We start from the raw sequence: 16,230 nt of genomic DNA, 5'->3' as shown, positions 1-16,230 counted from the left end.
TCCTCACCGCCCGCCCCCTCCTGCCAAACCCCTGAACAGAGCACAGCAGTCCCAAATTCTCGGAGCCGTGCCTATTTCCCCCAGGCCCCACATCCGGGCCGGGCCAAGCTGTGGTGGTTGCGTTGTATTGTGAGGCGGCTTGGCTCAGAGCCGTGGCTCTATCCAGGGAGGAGAAGAAGGAGGACAGAGAGGAGCACCAGGATATGCTGCAGATGATGTCTCTGGGATCTTAAGCTTGATGTTATGCTAAGCTCCCTAAATGTAATTAACAATTTAATGGGAATCATGTCAAACAGTTCCCTGGGTGTCCCTCACTGCTGATAATCTGACTAAAACTCTGTATATCTCTGCTCCCCCCTACCCCTTCAGCCCCCTACTCCACGTTTCTGGCGACTTGGCTAAAATTCTGTGTGTGTCTGTTCTTGTCCCCTCCTCTCTCCCCCTCTCTCCCCCCTCAGCCCCCTATTCCAAGCCTCTGGTGACCCTGGAGCCGGACTCTAACCTGCGGCCGGGTGACAAGGTGGCGCTGACCTGCGTGGCGTACGGTGGCTACCCTGAGGCTGACGTACTGTGGCAGGACGGGGGCGGGCACAACCTGACGGACAACGTCACCACCTCCCTGGTGGCCAATGAGGAGGGGCTGTTCAGCATGCGCAGTGTCCTGACTGTCACCCTGGAGCCCAATAGCACTTACAGCTGCAGACTGACCAACCCATTATTGGGCGAGGACGGCCACGCCTCCGTCACTATCACAGGTGTGTGTGTCTATGTGTGTGTCTATGTGAATCTGTGTGTCTGTGTTCCCCATTGGTGTCTGTCTTCACTGACAAAGGCCCTAGCCTCTGGAAAGTAAACAGGCTAACATTCAGAGACTTCCCACAGTGTTTTAATGTTGCCAGTTCAGGATAATCTTGTTTTCAGTCACACAGGAGCACGTCTGCCTATTAAAGTCTTGCATGCATTTGTAAATCAATCCGTCAGTCAAATGTTATGCCTTGAATATTCAGCTGTTCAGAGCTCCACAGAACTGAAGGGAAATAATGAAATGTTCAATTATGCTCCAATAAGCCTAACCATCAGTTTCCGCACATCGTTAAATCACATCAGTTGGTAATTATTTCCCAGATGATTCCTATGAAACTAAAATAACTACTCATCTGATATTTGGTAATGCTAGAAGGTGATAAAGGATATACAGTAATATTACAGCTAAGTGGAAGTGATGGTGGTGCAGCAGCTGTACAGCCTACAGAGCAGACTCCTAGCGCTAGCCTGCCACTCCACTGAAGCTACAGCCAATGTCTGCCAACCAGGAAGTGGGTCAATATGTTTATATTGCTCTTTTTGGGTGAGTGGTGTAATCTCTTCCTGGGCTGTGTGGGTGGTAGCCTTGTGTGGTGGCACTGGGGTCTTCTTTGTCCCATCCCCAGCCCCCGACCCCATTTCCCCTGGCTGCCTTACTGGTGTACGGGATGTTTAGCGTGTGGAGTGTTTAGTGTGTCTGACGGGCCAAGGCTGGCTCTCTAAATGGGAGCAGGGCTGTGTGAAATGGCTCATAAATAAGAAGAGGTGGCCGGGACCTGCTGGAGCAGAGCTAGGGAGGGGAGGTCACCCTACGCCCGGGTCAGGGAGTGTGTGTGTGTGTGTGTGTGTGTGTGTGTGTGTGTGTGTGTGTGTGTGTGTGTGTGTGTGTGTGTGTGTGTGTGTGTGTGTGTGTGTGTGTGTGTGTGTGTGTGTGTGTGTGTGTGTCAGGTCAGTGAGTGCTGCTCCGCTGGGCTGGGAAATTACTGCTGTTTCCGTGCTGCTGGGGCCGGCAGGGCCCTGAGCCTGATGTACTATTCCACAGCTCCACACTCTACAGTCATGACAGGGCCTCTGGTGTATTACAATGTTGCTAAATCCACAGTAGGAAGAGACATGACATGAAGGAGTAAACAAGTGTTGCTGTTAAGCTCACAGTACGATTACTGTTCACATGTTGCAGTAGACTTTAGAAAAGTGGAACTACTAGAGACAATTGCATCCTGTGGTTTTAGTAAAGGACATAGATATGCGTATATGCTATCTGTTTTATAGAGAACGTAAGGCTGATTAGGTGCCTGTCTAAGGCATTCTAGACGTTGCCTCAGGCGGTGAACTGGTTCAGATCATAGAGTTATTTCAGTGGTCCAGATCTATAGAGGTGATGGGAAGATAGAGGTGAATCCTGACAGAGCAGAGGAGGAAATGGACATAGAAGCGATGATCTGAAGCAGTATGAAAGGACTGAGAACTAGGTATGGTTGTGATCTTCGTCAGTCGGTGTGTCAAGGAAGAGTTCCTCTCAGACTGAGCAGTTGTTCCTCATCCAACCCGAAACCCAGCAGAGCACCTGTTCTGTTAGACTAGTGGAAAGCCTTTGTTCTCCATAGAGAGACAGTTTGTGCCGAGCGCAGAAAACCGCTGATAACGAAAAGTGATCTGTTCAGCTCGGTGGAAATAAAGGAATTACCCACGCTCTGAAGCTATCCTAGAGAAAAACCAGGCTAGGCTACGGAGAATAACAGAGGCAACCTATGAAAGAGAATAGACCAGCCAAGAAGAAAGAGAGGCCGAGGGATGAGAGAGAGATTGAGACATGGAGAGAGAGAGAGAGAGAGATGGAGAGAGAGAGAGAGAGAGAGAGATGGAGAGAGAGAGAGAGAGAGAGAGAGAGAGAGAGAGAGAGAGAGAGAGAGAGAGAGAGAGAGAGAGAAAGGATGGAACAAACCCAGAGACAAAGCTGCAAAGCTTTTGATTAAAGCCATGGAGTGGCCAGGATCTGAGCGCTCTGGGGCTAGTTGGAGAATATTAATTTATCTTACTCTAACCAGCACAGCTTGATGATGGCCTAACTTGTTAGTAAACAAGTGGCAGATTTATTTTGGTGTGCCGGGATACAAGGGGCTTGTTTGATATGAAAATGTATTTGCATTTGTTTACAACAGCTGCTGTATGCTTAACAACTTCTGTAATTAATTTTGACCTAGCAGAACTGTTCTGAGTGTGTGCCCAGCAGAGTTTATATAGTAAATATACTGTATAATCACAGCACTGCACCCACCGCACACCAGACTGAGGCAGGCTGAGGATCCTATTATAGGGAGGGGTGAAATCTGCTTAAGATTCCAAATGGACTATTCCCCACCCAATAGGGGAGGGAGGGAGGGAGGGAGGGAGGGAGGGAGGGAGGGAGGGAGGGAGGGAGGGGGAGAGAGAGAGAGAACAAGCACATAAAAATGTCACACTTTCCTCAATCTCTGATTGAAAATTACAATAGTAATACAACTCTCCCTCTGGGAAAAGAAATAGTTTGACAAGGTTAATTTGGAGAAAATGAACCCCTAACTGCACGGGAACAGTGTGTGGGGCGCGTGTGAAGCCATGTGTTGAGACGGTATGGGTTAAGAAGTTATGCTTGTGAACCATGCCATCATCATTAGCACCACTGTCAATAGTAGTACCTCCCCCATGACACAACACCTGCCTGGCTAAATACTACATACACAATACTGCCATTTACAACTGAAATATCTCAGTGCAGGTTAGAAGAGGTCATGTCAGGCTTGAGCCCTAAATGACCATATCATGTGTTGGTTCAACAGCTGTTGGGAGAGAGACAACAATGTGTGTTGGTAGTAGGATATTGATGGATGTAGCAACAGGATACTGTAGGATCCAACTTGGAACAGACACAAAGAGATGCCTGGCATCCAGCGTCTATGGACGATGACAAGAGGCAGCAGCTGCAGCAGCCCTTGTATGAACCCAGGCAGGTTGCCTCCCTCCTCAGCCTCCTCTCTGCCTCCTCTCCCTCCTCTCTGCCTCCTCAGCCCCCTCTCCCTCCTCTCCCTCCTCAGCCTCCTCTCTGCCCCCTCAGCCTCCTCTCCCTCATCTCCTTCCTCAGCCTCCTCTCCCTCCTCAGCCTCCTCTCCCTCCTCAGCCTCCTCTCCCTCCTCAGCCTCCTCTCTCCCTCCTCAGCCTCCTCTCCCTCCTCAGCCACCTCAGCCTCCTCTCCCTCCTCAACCTCCTCTCTCCCTCCTCAACCTCCTCTCTCCCTCCTCAGCCACCTCAGCCTCCTCTCCCTCCTCAGCCTCCTCTCCCTCCTCAGCCTCCTCTCCCTCCTCAGCCACCTCAGCCTCCTCTCCCTCCTCAGCCTCCTCTCCCTCCTTTGCCTCCTCTCCCTCCTCTTCCTCCTCTGCCTCCCCAGCCTGCTTGGCTATACTACCATCCTCCTGGCCGAAAGCAGCAGAGGCAGTTTGAGCAGCTCAGTCTCAGACTAAATCCCACCTCTGCTCCCCCTCCCCCTCCCTGCCCACCCTCTCGGCCACTTTGCTATCCTCAAAAAATAATAATGCCCTTTGAGCTTTATGGACATGCTGTCTGTCTAATATCATTTTTACCGCTGCTGGCAGAATGCAGAGCTTTAGATCCCTACTGTGGGAGATGAGAGATGAGAGATGGCTGTGGTGGCGGTGGGGGCTTTAGCCTGTCACTGCCCAGGCCCTCTGTCTCTCTGCTCAGCGGATGAGAGCACCATTGTCTCTCCGCCCGACTCCACTGCTGGCACAGCACTTGCAGCTCCCAGCAGCAGGATAAGATCGAGATAGAGAGGACAGAGGGAAAGGGGGAGTGAGGGTTGTGCTGATGACAGAGAATGAGATGGAGACGAGAGCAGAGAGTGTTTGCTAAGCTCTGAGCCGTGGCACCAGGGCCTGACAGGCAGGCAGGGAGATTGAGTCACTGACAGGGAGGGAGGGACTAACACTCTCAACTTGACTTTTTCCCCCTACTAGCTGAAAAAAATGTACTTACTATGACTGAGATATGTGGCTGTCCCACCTAGCTATCTTAAGATGAATGCACTTACTCTAAGTTGCTCTGCATAAGAAAGTCTGCTAAATGACTCAAATGTAAAGGTATTGTAAATGGATGGAGTGAGGGAGACAGAGGCAGAGAGGGTGACAGAGGGAGATCGCCCAAGCTGTGCTGCTGAGCTCGTCCAATCTGCTTTGCTCCATCAACTTCATGGGAGGCCTCATCCCCTGCTCCGAAAGGACCAACTCACTCCACCAGATTTACAGTACATTGCTCTCTCTCCATGTTTCCCCCCCCCCCCCCCCCCCCTCACTGTTTCTCTCTCTCGCTCGCTCTCTCTCTCTCTTGCGCGCTCCATGTTTCTCTCTCTCTCTCAGTCTCTCCCTCTATCTACCCCCCCTCTCTCTTTCTCTCTCTATCTCTCTCTCTCACTGTCTCTCCCTGTTTTTCTCTCTTTCTCTCTCTATCTCTCTCTCTCCCTGTTTCTCTCTCCTCCTCTCTCTCAAACACACACTTTACATCTCGCTCCCTTTCCCACTCACATCCACGCCTCAATAGCTCCATGCACACTCCAACATTACTCTTAATAGGCAGAAGAGACAGTGTCACAAAAGGTGCTAATGGGCAGTCCTAGCACAGCCTTTCAGGACTCCTGAGTGGCGCAGCGGTCTAATGCACTGCTTCTCAGTGCAAGAGGCGTCACTACAGTCCCTGGTTCAAATTCTGGCTGTATCACATGCGTCTGTGATTGGGAGTCCCATAGAGCGGCGCACAATTGGCCCGGGGTAGGCCGTCAAGAATTTGTTCTTAACTGACTTGCCTAGTTAAATAAAGGTAAAAAAAAATAGATATACAGTATATATTCCATTTGGAGCAGACAGCATAAAGCTTTGCTGTGTTTTCCTTCATTACGTTTGTGCTAGCCTCTTCCCTTTTTCCCTGACTGTGTTATTATCTGTTCTGGGTGCTTGTTCCTGACATGTGTTGCCTTCTAAATTGGTACCTGCCAGTGCCCTGCTCGCCAAGCTTACGCAAGCCTAAAAAAACAAGTAAGCAAACGAAAGCAAGCTAAAAACAAAACACTCTCTACTCAACTTTTTTACAGGGCTACTTTAAATACAATTAACGAAGCCTTTGGAAAAAGAGGAAAACAGCAGTATAAATGAATCCGTTGTCAGCAGAGAAGCGAGCAGGCAGTTCCCCTGATGGAACACTGTATTAATTATTGTCCAAACGCACAGACGGGTTTTTTTTTCTCTCTCTCTCTCTCTCTCTCTCTCTCTCTCTCTCTCTCTCTCTCTCTCTCTCTCTCTCTCTCTCTCTCTCTCTCTCTCTCGCTCTCTCTCTCTCTCTCTCTCTCTCTCTCTCTCTCTCTCTCGCTCTCGCTCTCTCTCTCTCTACATCCCTCCCTGAATACACACTGTCTTATGACAACACCCTAGCACAACACCAACCAAATAGAGAGATGGAGTAATGGAGGGAGCAGTCTAAAACAAATTCAGGTAGGCCAATGGCAGTCTTTGGAAGCACATTATTTCCTCTCAGGATTATGAACAGGGGCCACTTGCTCCTGTCACGTTTTATCCCTGTATTATGGCTTCACAGTATTATTTGGCATGCTCTCAGTCTTGCCGTTTGCAGCTCTGAGGGATTGTTGGGTTGAATGAGGGATTAGGGCCGGGCCAGTTCCTGCTCACTGCATTGCTCTTATAGCATCTCAACAATCACTGCGATAAAATGAGCTCCCTCTCATTGTGTTGGTGTTGATTTATGCCTTCCTATTCCTGTTCACTGTTGTCATCTTCACTGTCTCCTTTTGGCATAAAAGGTCTTTGCAATGGCTGAATGTCAAAATGTATTTTATGTCTGCAGTTGAAAATACAATGTTAGAGCGTTGCGGCCTGAACACCTCTACTGTGAGTGGCTGTCTGGTAGTCTGTGTGGGTGTGTGGGCTTGGGCCTGCTGTGTGGTCCTGTCCTGTCCTCCCCCTCACCACAGGGGAGCCATCACCAGTACATGACTCTATAAGTGTCCACGGCCCCAGTCCCAGGCCACCATGGCATGGCATCGGGCACGTCCTGGCCTCCTCTCCTCTCCTTTCCACACTGTGGACTACTGTGACATCTTTATGCCTGCCCAGAGCCTGAAGGGAACCTGTCTCTTTAAGCCCTGCACTCCTCTCCTGCTTTCTTTCTTCTTCAAGACAGATTATATTTATGGCTGCAGTAAAAGTGCAAAAGCCCTATTTTGTCACTGATCAAGCTCATTTTTTATTTTCCCTCCCAGAGTCACAGTGAGGGGGGACTGGAAATCAGTGGGGTTGAGCCAAGGGGCCTGCAGTGTACATTTCACACAGTTGCTGTTTTATCCTGTAAGAGGGATTGGTTTCTGGAGGCCTGGCGTCAGCCTCTGCTTTACGATTTCAAATCATATTAGGTGCAGCCTTTTGAGAGACATTGTGCGGAGAGTAGCCCAGAGAAAACGGTTGAGCATACCTTCAAAGGCTTGGTTGTTTAATTATTCATATCCATTTATTTTATGCTTAAACTCTCTTAAACCAGATAAGACCATGCATTGTTGTCCCACAAAAGATGTTTGCAACCTCCGTAAATCGCTTTGTACCTTGAAATATCAATGGCCACCCAATATCAATGGCCACCCATACACAAAGAGTATTGTCTAGCGGTGATATGTCTTTTCAATTAGGAGGCGCTGAGATACTTGGGCTCGTTCCTGGAAAAGGTAGCTCGCCTCACTGATAGCTCTAGAGACCAGTAATTGATTACAAGGTGTGAAATTAATGAAAGTTAAGCATGGAGCTAGTGTGGCCGTCTCTCTGTAGGGGTGTGTTACTGGCCCAGGACTCTTTGTACTTACCTCCCTGCAGCATGGACTTAAACCACTCAAAATAGTTTGTTTACTGTCTGTAAATGTGACTGAAATGACTCAACCTGACTCAACATTTAGTACTGCAGTCAGTCTGAGTCATCTGCCTTCATCTGCAGGGACAGAGTCATCACAGCCCTTTAACTCTCGAAACCGAATATTATGCTCCTACATTTGTGATGAAAGCATTGATTAGAACATGGCAGCCATCTTTGACATAGCCAAATGTGACTGGTGTGGATAGAGGGAAGCTGTGAGGGCCGGGATCTCCTTCAGGTCACATTAACAGACAAACTGTCCACAGGGAAATTAACTCAATCCATCCTTTCACATTGTTAATTTCATCAACTGTGTTTAATTTCATCAGACGGGGGGGGGGGGGGGGGGGGTCCTCCTCCATGGATGTGTCTGCAGTAAGTGCAACTCTCCGTCAACGCCACAAGACATCTCAGTGACCCAGACTTATACTGCCTGTCATATCTATAATGTATGTGTCTGCCTACTTCCAGCCACTTACTGTACTGCTGGGGGATGAGCAGCAAAGCTGTAGTCTACTGCTGTAGTGAAGGTTTCTGATGCCGTTGTTAGTGTTACTGTCGTCTCCAATGGCTCTGTTACGTCTGTGGTTATTTGGGGCCTCAACCATGTACTGTAGACGTCCCTCGTTATCAAATAAGATGCAATTACATTATGTTTGCCTTAAAAACATTACCACGGGCATCAGTAGCAGAAATGGCTTTGAGAGAAATAGCAAGATAAAATTAAAGCGATTCTAGTGAAATGATATTGAAATCCAAAATAAGATAGTTTAATATCTATGGTAACAAAAAATAACAAACCCAAGGCTTAAGGACTAATACAACTTCATTTGAATTTCAAACTGCTGCTCCAGCATGATCCTACATGATCCTACACAGAGAGCATCACAATTTCCTGATAGACTTTCCAGAGCCACCAGTGTATATCTGATCCCTATGCCAACTGAGCTAAATGCTAACCAAGTCAAGTCCTTTGCGCTTTAGCCAAAGGCTGTGCCTTCTGTTAGACTCCTGGCTGGCTGGCTGGATATAGAGATGGGGATGAGATAAATGACTGGTAGTGAATGGAGCACACTAAGAAGGTCAGAGGATTAGAGGCCCCTATAGGGCCCCAGGTTCACACCTGCTAAACTACTTCTGGGTAAAGACTGAGGCCCTCTCTGTTCATTATATCACAGCAGCCAATGGAAGCGCATACAACATTATGGCCACATATACTGAGTATACCAAATATCAGGAACACCTTCCTAATATTGAGTTGCATCCCCCCCTTTTGGGCATGGACTCTACAAGGTGTCGAAAGCTTTCCACAGGGATGCTGTCCCATGTTGATATCCAATGCTTCCCACAGTTGTGTCAAGTTAGCTGAATGTGCTTTGGGTGGTGGTCCATTCTTGATACACATTTTTGTGTAAAAACAAAAAGAGCAGTATTGTAGTTCTTCACACAAACCTGGCACCTACTACCATACCTCGTTCAAACGCACTTCAAACTTTTGTCTTGCCCATTCACCCTCTGAATGGCACTCATACACAATCCATGTCAATTGTTTGAAGGCTAAAAAAGTATTCTTTAACCTGTCTCCTCCCCTTCATCTACACTGATTGAAGTGGATTTAACAAGTGACATCAATAAGGGATCATAGCTTTCACCTGTGTTCACCTGGTAAGTATTTGTCATGGAAAGAGCAGGTGTCCTTCATGTTTTGTACACTCAGTGTAGTCTTGGTGAAGGTCCTGGCTGCAGTGGTGATACACTTCTACCTTCAGGAGACAAATGCATAATTTCATGCGTCTGCAACCATGATATTGCCTGAGACTGAGGCAGTGATAGTTATAGTAGGGCTACGCTATACTAACTTGGACATGGAAACATTTCCTTTTGATTCAAAATACCTGAGGGGTATGGTCAGGGGGGCCACTTTGGTTTTAGAAGTGGGGGGGACATAACCTGGCGGGGTGTCTGGGGGTCCTCCCCCATAATTTTTTTGGTCATCTAAAGCTAATTTCCTGAATTTTTACACAATCCAATATGCCGTCTCTATTTAGAACAAAAAGTAAGCAAAAATGCCCACAGTCATCAAGCTAGGTAAGATATCATTATTAAATATGTTTAAATGATAAATAAGACTGAACTAGATCAAAGGTAATTCAATAATAAATATTGTGTTGCACCTATAACCAATAGACTAGCAAAACTAAGACTTTAGATTGTCTTTATTATTTGTCTTTATTCCTTCCCAGTTCCCACCTTCATTTGTTTTAATTCCCAAGAGAAAGGTTTGGATTTTTGATTTTTTTTTTAATACACATACACATACACCTCAAATATACATTAACAAACAGAAACAGCAAATCCTCCATATAATTAATGTCATGGGCACAATAGTACAATCTAATACACCCCACTTGCAAACAATATAGCTGGGTCACCTCGTCCTGTCTCTAGGGGTCCACCACCCTGCAGTGTCACATTCTAATACACCCCACTAAGCTTTAGGATCTTAGTGAAACATTCATTATTGGTTTTGGTGTGTTACTCCAAGGCCAGAGTGACAACCCACAGGACGGCAGACCCCAGGACTGCCTAAATAGGTATCTCCCCAGACGTGGGCATGTTTTCAATACAGACTCCTTTAGTCAGATTGTATTCCATATAAGGCATCTAGACCTTATGAAAGTTGCCCAGTATACCCTTAATCTTGTAATAAATGAAATGATAGATAACTTGACATTGTGGGAGGATAACCAACCTTCCAATGAATGGCAATACATTTCTTAGCCACTATAAATGTTTCACATTTTACAGATGCTCTTGTCCAGAGTGACTTACAGTAGTGAGTGTATACATTTTCATACTTCATTTTTATTTTTTATACTGGTTCCCCATGGGAATCAAACCCACGACCCTGGTGTTGCAAGCACCATGCTCTACCAACTGAGCTACACAGCTTCGTTACACAGTTTCTTCAGATAACAGCCACCAGTATCAACATTTACAAGCAAACAAAAACAGGGAGAAAGGAGAATCTGTAGACATGCTGAAATAGAAGTACATACTCTTTGCCAGAAGTCAGCCAGCCTTCACAAGACCAAAACATATGCAAATATGTCCCCTTTTGTGTTTTACACCTCAAGCAGAGGAATGTATTTCTGAGTGCATGATATTCAGTTTCACAGGATGGTCTTAAACTGCAGTAATTTAATTCTGAGATGATATGAACATGACGGGGCATTTTAACATATATGTATCCAGTCATCATCATCATCAATAGCTTCTACCAGGTCTTTCTCACATTTTTGTTTTACATGTTTTGTGTCATCGTGAAAAGCCTCTATCAACCCTTGATACAGTTTGGACATCAACTTTGAAGGTTTGTCAGACTGCCTTAAAATAGCATCTGTCTTGTCTAGTGTTTGCTGCGCAGAGATAATAAAATGCTGTATCTGCAAAAATTCACCTCAGCTCCGTCACAGACTGGTCTTCCCTTGCTGCCTGACCCTGCTGAGCCCCCTGTCACCGTCTGATCCTGCTCAGATGAGGCACGACAAATGATTACCACGGTGTACATTTATACATTATATTATTCAAGAATAGAATCAATGGTTCAATAATTGAAATGACCATTATTCCCAGGTCCCAGACTGTAGCTTTAAGCTGCTGTCCTGTGGCTACTGGAGGTCTACCCATCAACTCAAGATGGAACGTTGTATCATTCACTGATATTGTTAATATACTGCAAAATTCACCTGAGGTCCGTAGACTGGTCTTCCCTGGCTGTCTGACCCTGCAGGAACACCTGTCACCATAAGACATGATGAGCAGTGTTGTGTACTGACTGTGCACTAGAGGGCTGCATTCCTGCAGGATGCCAGCGGGACCTGCGGGTCCCGACAGAGATCATTTTTCATGCTGTGGGCGGTCAGACAGACGACTTTGGGATGAAAATATTTTTGTTGTCCCACAGATTGCTTTGTATGCGTTAGCCTACCTATTGTATTAAAAGCACATGTTTTTTGCATTATTCTCACACAATTCGCTGCTTCAACATCAGTAGCCTACCTCTCCTAGTTGGGCGTGAGAGATCAAGTGCGGACTTATTGAGTAGGCTGCCTACGTGGGCGGAGAATCACGTGGCAGTCAATTTAAATATGAAATTAATTTAAATATGATTAGACTAGTTTACTACAGTGTCTGTAAATAAATAGGCTATTGATAATGGATAGAAGTGGAGGGCGCTCAACTAACGTGAGTCGAAGTGCAATCAAAAACGTTAATCATCATTGAAAAGGAAAAGGCTCAACGCGCGCGTAGGTTAGGCTTCTACGGTGAGCGAGCGTTGCGCCTTTTCATTCTCAATAAGTATTGATTACCCATTTATTTGTCTCTGCCAGCAAATCGTCCTCCTAAAAGGTAGGCTATATCCTATAGGCCTATGCAAAACATAGGAAGTGTCGCTGTCGTCATTCTTGCTGCTTCAAGTTCTGTAGCCATACCTGCGAGATCAGGTGCGCGTGTGCTCTCAATTAAATAGTGTAGGCTATAGCCTATGCATGGGAGGTAGAAGCACTGGGCAGTTATCTTTCCAAGGAAATGTCCTACCTAAATACTTTACTACATTGCCTAGAAATAGGCCTAGATATTGATCACCCATCTTCCCACTCCTAAAAGGTAGGCTATAAAAATATCTCAAGAGAAAGTGCAAGTCTCTCCTACTCTGCTCTCTACAAACTACATCTATCATATTGGTTGATATAGCCCAGTAATACAGATAGCCTAATATAAGGGCCATGTGAGAATCTCTGGTAATTTAAACAATTTCCTAAGTTATGTTTGTCCATTTGATATTGCCTATAGGGAGCAAAATTGCTGGGACCATGGCTGGCATGTGAGCTGCGTCACATATGCCTAAAATAACATTGTGGGACTGCGGTTGGGTTTGGGACCAGTTCTTGCGGTAGCGGGTGGGAGTCAGACAGAAAGCCAGCGGGTGTGGGCGGAGTGCGGTATGAAAAGCTGCGGATGCGGGTGGTAGCTGGATGACAAAATTGGTCCCACCAGACCTCTACTGTGCACCTTGACAGTGAAGACTGTGACGTTACATTGCCATACTGACTAATAAAAACACACATTGCAGTGAAAACATTCAGTATATCAATCTTACATCGTTTGGCTTATGGTTTCATCGTGTGATTCAGGTCTAGTCTGATTCAGGCAAAAATAATAGCTAACGTTAGCCAACTTTTTACCAGCTCTCTCTAACGGTACATCAACTGGCGAAGCTAGCCAAGTTAATTTACTTCTGTTGAAACAAAGGCTACAAAACATTTCCATACAAACAACTGCTGTTATATAGTAATAATAGCCACCTCATATCGCTATCTGACACATAGCTAGAGGCTAAAGCTAACCTGGCTGTGGTAACTACTAGCTAGCGTAGCTAATTCATTCACCTCAGTTGAGAGGGGATGAAACATTAGCTGATATTACATGTCAGTTAAAATACTAGCTCAGCACTGTGAATAAACACACATTTTTTCTGTTAAGTTAAACAGCAGTTACCTTGCCAGCTAACATCAGCAAACTAAAGAGTAGCCAGTTTCTACTTTGATTGCTTTTACAACTCAGTGAAAGAGCACAACACATACACACTGAACTATGCTCAACTCTCCCGTGCTGGTCCAGCCAGCCAGCCTTCCAGAAGCTTTGCCTTCATGCAGCCTGTTAGCCCACTCTGTGGTGTCCGCGGTCCTAAATCCAGCCGGACAAAAATGCAATTTCAGAATGTGGGGGGGACATGACCCCACCGTCCCCAGTGAAAGTTGCGCCCCTGGGTATGGTAATAGTAGATCATCCTTGTATATTTTGTAGTTAATGAAACAGTAAGGAGCAGTGTGGTATTTATATAGCTAATGAAGGATTTGGAGGGCATGTGTTTAAGATGTAACATCGCATAAGACACAGTTAATTTCTATTTAGAGAGAGAGAGAGAGAGAGAGAGAGAGAGAGAGAGAGAGAGAGAGAGAGAGAGAGAGAGAGAGAGAGAGAGAGAGAGAGAGAGAGAGAGAGAGAGAGAGAGAGAGAGAGAGAGAGAGAGAGAGAGAGAGAGCAAAAACACCTCCCAGTGGTTTCAAAGGCCTGGGGCCCTGATTCCCAGAAGCCATACAGTAGCCTAATGATCAGACACTGTGGTAATGGTGCTGAAAAATAGATTTTTTAATAGCAGGAGCACATTATTTAAGATTAGCCCTCACATTGTAAGCCTCAGCAATATGATTGGCTGTTATGGCCCTGCAATACTTTCTTTTATTGGCGTACTTATCACCATGAAGTAATCAATAATTCACCATCATGGTCATAATATAATGGTCAATGGGATTTTGTGTTGAGCAGATTTCACATTGCCATATATTTGCCATATTGCCGTATGCTTCTAATGTCTGTTCTTGAATTAAAGTATTGGTTCTTGTTCAGTATGACAGAGAAAAAGGCCTCATTAAGGCTTGCACACATCGCACCATATGTTGATCTGGTGTTCATCTGCCAATCGTTCGGCACGCTGTGTTTTAGAGACCACCCGCTGGTGGACGGCTAACTGACCACATTTTTGCACGATTCTGCATGATGTAAAATCGGCGCGCTCTCGGTTCGCAAATTAGAAGTGCAAACATTATTGGTGTGTCCGAGCCCTTAAATCCAGGGCAGTCTCATGGCATACAGTCTTAAAGTTGAAATGTTGGAGAGTGTTAAAATACATTTAGCTTGACGTTGGTATTCATACTGTGGTCTCTTCTAATGCAGCAGCCAGGAGCATCATGCTCTTTAAGTGAAGGTCGGGTGAAGGAAGAAGTGAGTGTAGTAATGTTCTGAGTGGAAGTGGAGGTTACAGACCTCCTCCACCTTACTCTGCCATCTGAGTGGAGAGGAGGCTCCAGTAAGTCATCCACAGCCAAACTGCATGTTTGGCTGTCTCTGTCTGTCTGTCTGTCTGTCTGTCTGTCTGTCTGTCTGTCTGTCTGTCTGTCTCTCTCTCTCTCTCTCTCTGTCTCTCTCTGTCTCTCTCTCTCTCTCTGTCTCTCTCTCTCTCTCTCTCTCTCTCTCTCTCTCTCTGCATGCTGGGAGTGTTTGGTGCATGCTGGGAATTGAATGATTGATTGAGTGAGTGCGTGTGTTGTGTAGAGTAAGATATTCAGAACTTTCCTTCGGTTTTTTCTTTCTTGGTGGCATTCTTTGGTTTCTTCTGTGCATGATTAAGATTATTATATATATTTTTTTTGTTGTGTGGTAGAATTAAGTATTTAGGTTTTTTCGTATCGAAATTACCTTGATTTTGGCGGGGATGGCTTCCAGAATTGGAATGCCGTCCCTGTCACTTCGGCACGGCTTTAGGTGTGTCACTGAAGCTACTGTCACGGTGGAGGAGTTTCTGGTCGCCGTAGGAGAGAAGGTAGGATACGATAATGTTGCGTATGCGTCACGGATGAATAAAGCGGTGGTGGTATTTCTTAAGGAAGAGCGCCTTGTTGATCGTATGGTTGAGCAGGGCGTACTTCTTAAGGGAATGTTTATTCAAGTTACCCCGCTTTTTTCTCCGTCAACAAGGGTAACGATTTCAAATGTACCACCGTTTATTCCAAATGAGCTATTGGAGCGCGAGTTATTGCGCTTTGGGAAGTTTGCAAGCTCAATTAAGGTTGTTCCGTTGGGTTGCAAACACCCGGCGTTGAAACAGGTTATGTCGTTTCGGCGACAGGTGTTTATGTTTTTGGACTCACCGGAGCAGACTTTAGAGATATCGTTTAAAGTCAAGTATGACAATAGAATGTATATGGCGTATGCTAGTACGGGTAGTCAACGGTGTTTTGAGTGTGGGGATGTTGGCCATAAGCGACATGCTTGCCCGAAAAGGGAGAAGGCAGAGGGAGGGGCGCAGGTGGTCATCGTAACGCCTGGGCCCACTGATGTAGGGAGAGGTGGGCTGACAGTGGTTGAGCAGCCACAAGCACCTGTTGCCGAGGAACAAGTTATCCGTGTTGAAGAGCCAGTTCCTCAGACTGGTGAGGAGGTGCCCAGTACGAGTACTGGGGCACAGGAGGGGGTTCATATGGAGTTAATCTCAAAGGTAGTGGAGGAGATGCCCACTACGAGTAATGGAGTACAGGAGGGGGTTCATGTGGAGCTAATCTCACAGGTAGTGGAGGAGATGCCCACTACGAGTAATGGAGTACAGGAGGGGGTTCATGTGGAGCTAATCTCACAGGTAGTGGAGGAGATGCCCACTACGAGTAATGGAGTACAGGAGGGGGTTCATGTGGAGCTAGACTCCAAGGGAGTGGAGGAGATGCCCACTACGAGTAATGGAGTACAGGAGGGGTTTCATGTGGAGTTAGGCTCCCAGGTAGTAGAGGAAATGCCCACTACGAGTAATGGGGTACAGGAGGGGGTTCATGTGGAGCTGGGCTCTCATGT

At 46.3% G+C, this 16,230-nt stretch overlaps 1 protein-coding gene across 3 annotated transcripts in view; it reads left to right on the top strand.

The window, feature by feature from the left end:
* LOC120024851 (CD276 antigen-like) overlaps positions 1–16,230 on the top strand; it is an 84,001-nt gene that overhangs the window by 24,608 nt on the left and 43,163 nt on the right. For all 3 annotated transcript variants that reach the window (XM_038969173.1, XM_038969171.1, XM_038969172.1), the window contains exon 4: positions 459–755. In XM_038969173.1, coding sequence (XP_038825101.1) covers positions 459–755 — 297 coding nt within the window. The remainder of the gene's footprint in view (positions 1–458; positions 756–16,230) is intronic.

Source organism: Salvelinus namaycush, chromosome 30, assembly GCF_016432855.1.
Source record: "Salvelinus namaycush isolate Seneca chromosome 30, SaNama_1.0, whole genome shotgun sequence".
NCBI lineage: Eukaryota > Metazoa > Chordata > Actinopteri > Salmoniformes > Salmonidae > Salvelinus > Salvelinus namaycush.
This window is presented reverse-complemented; position numbering and strand designations above follow the sequence as displayed.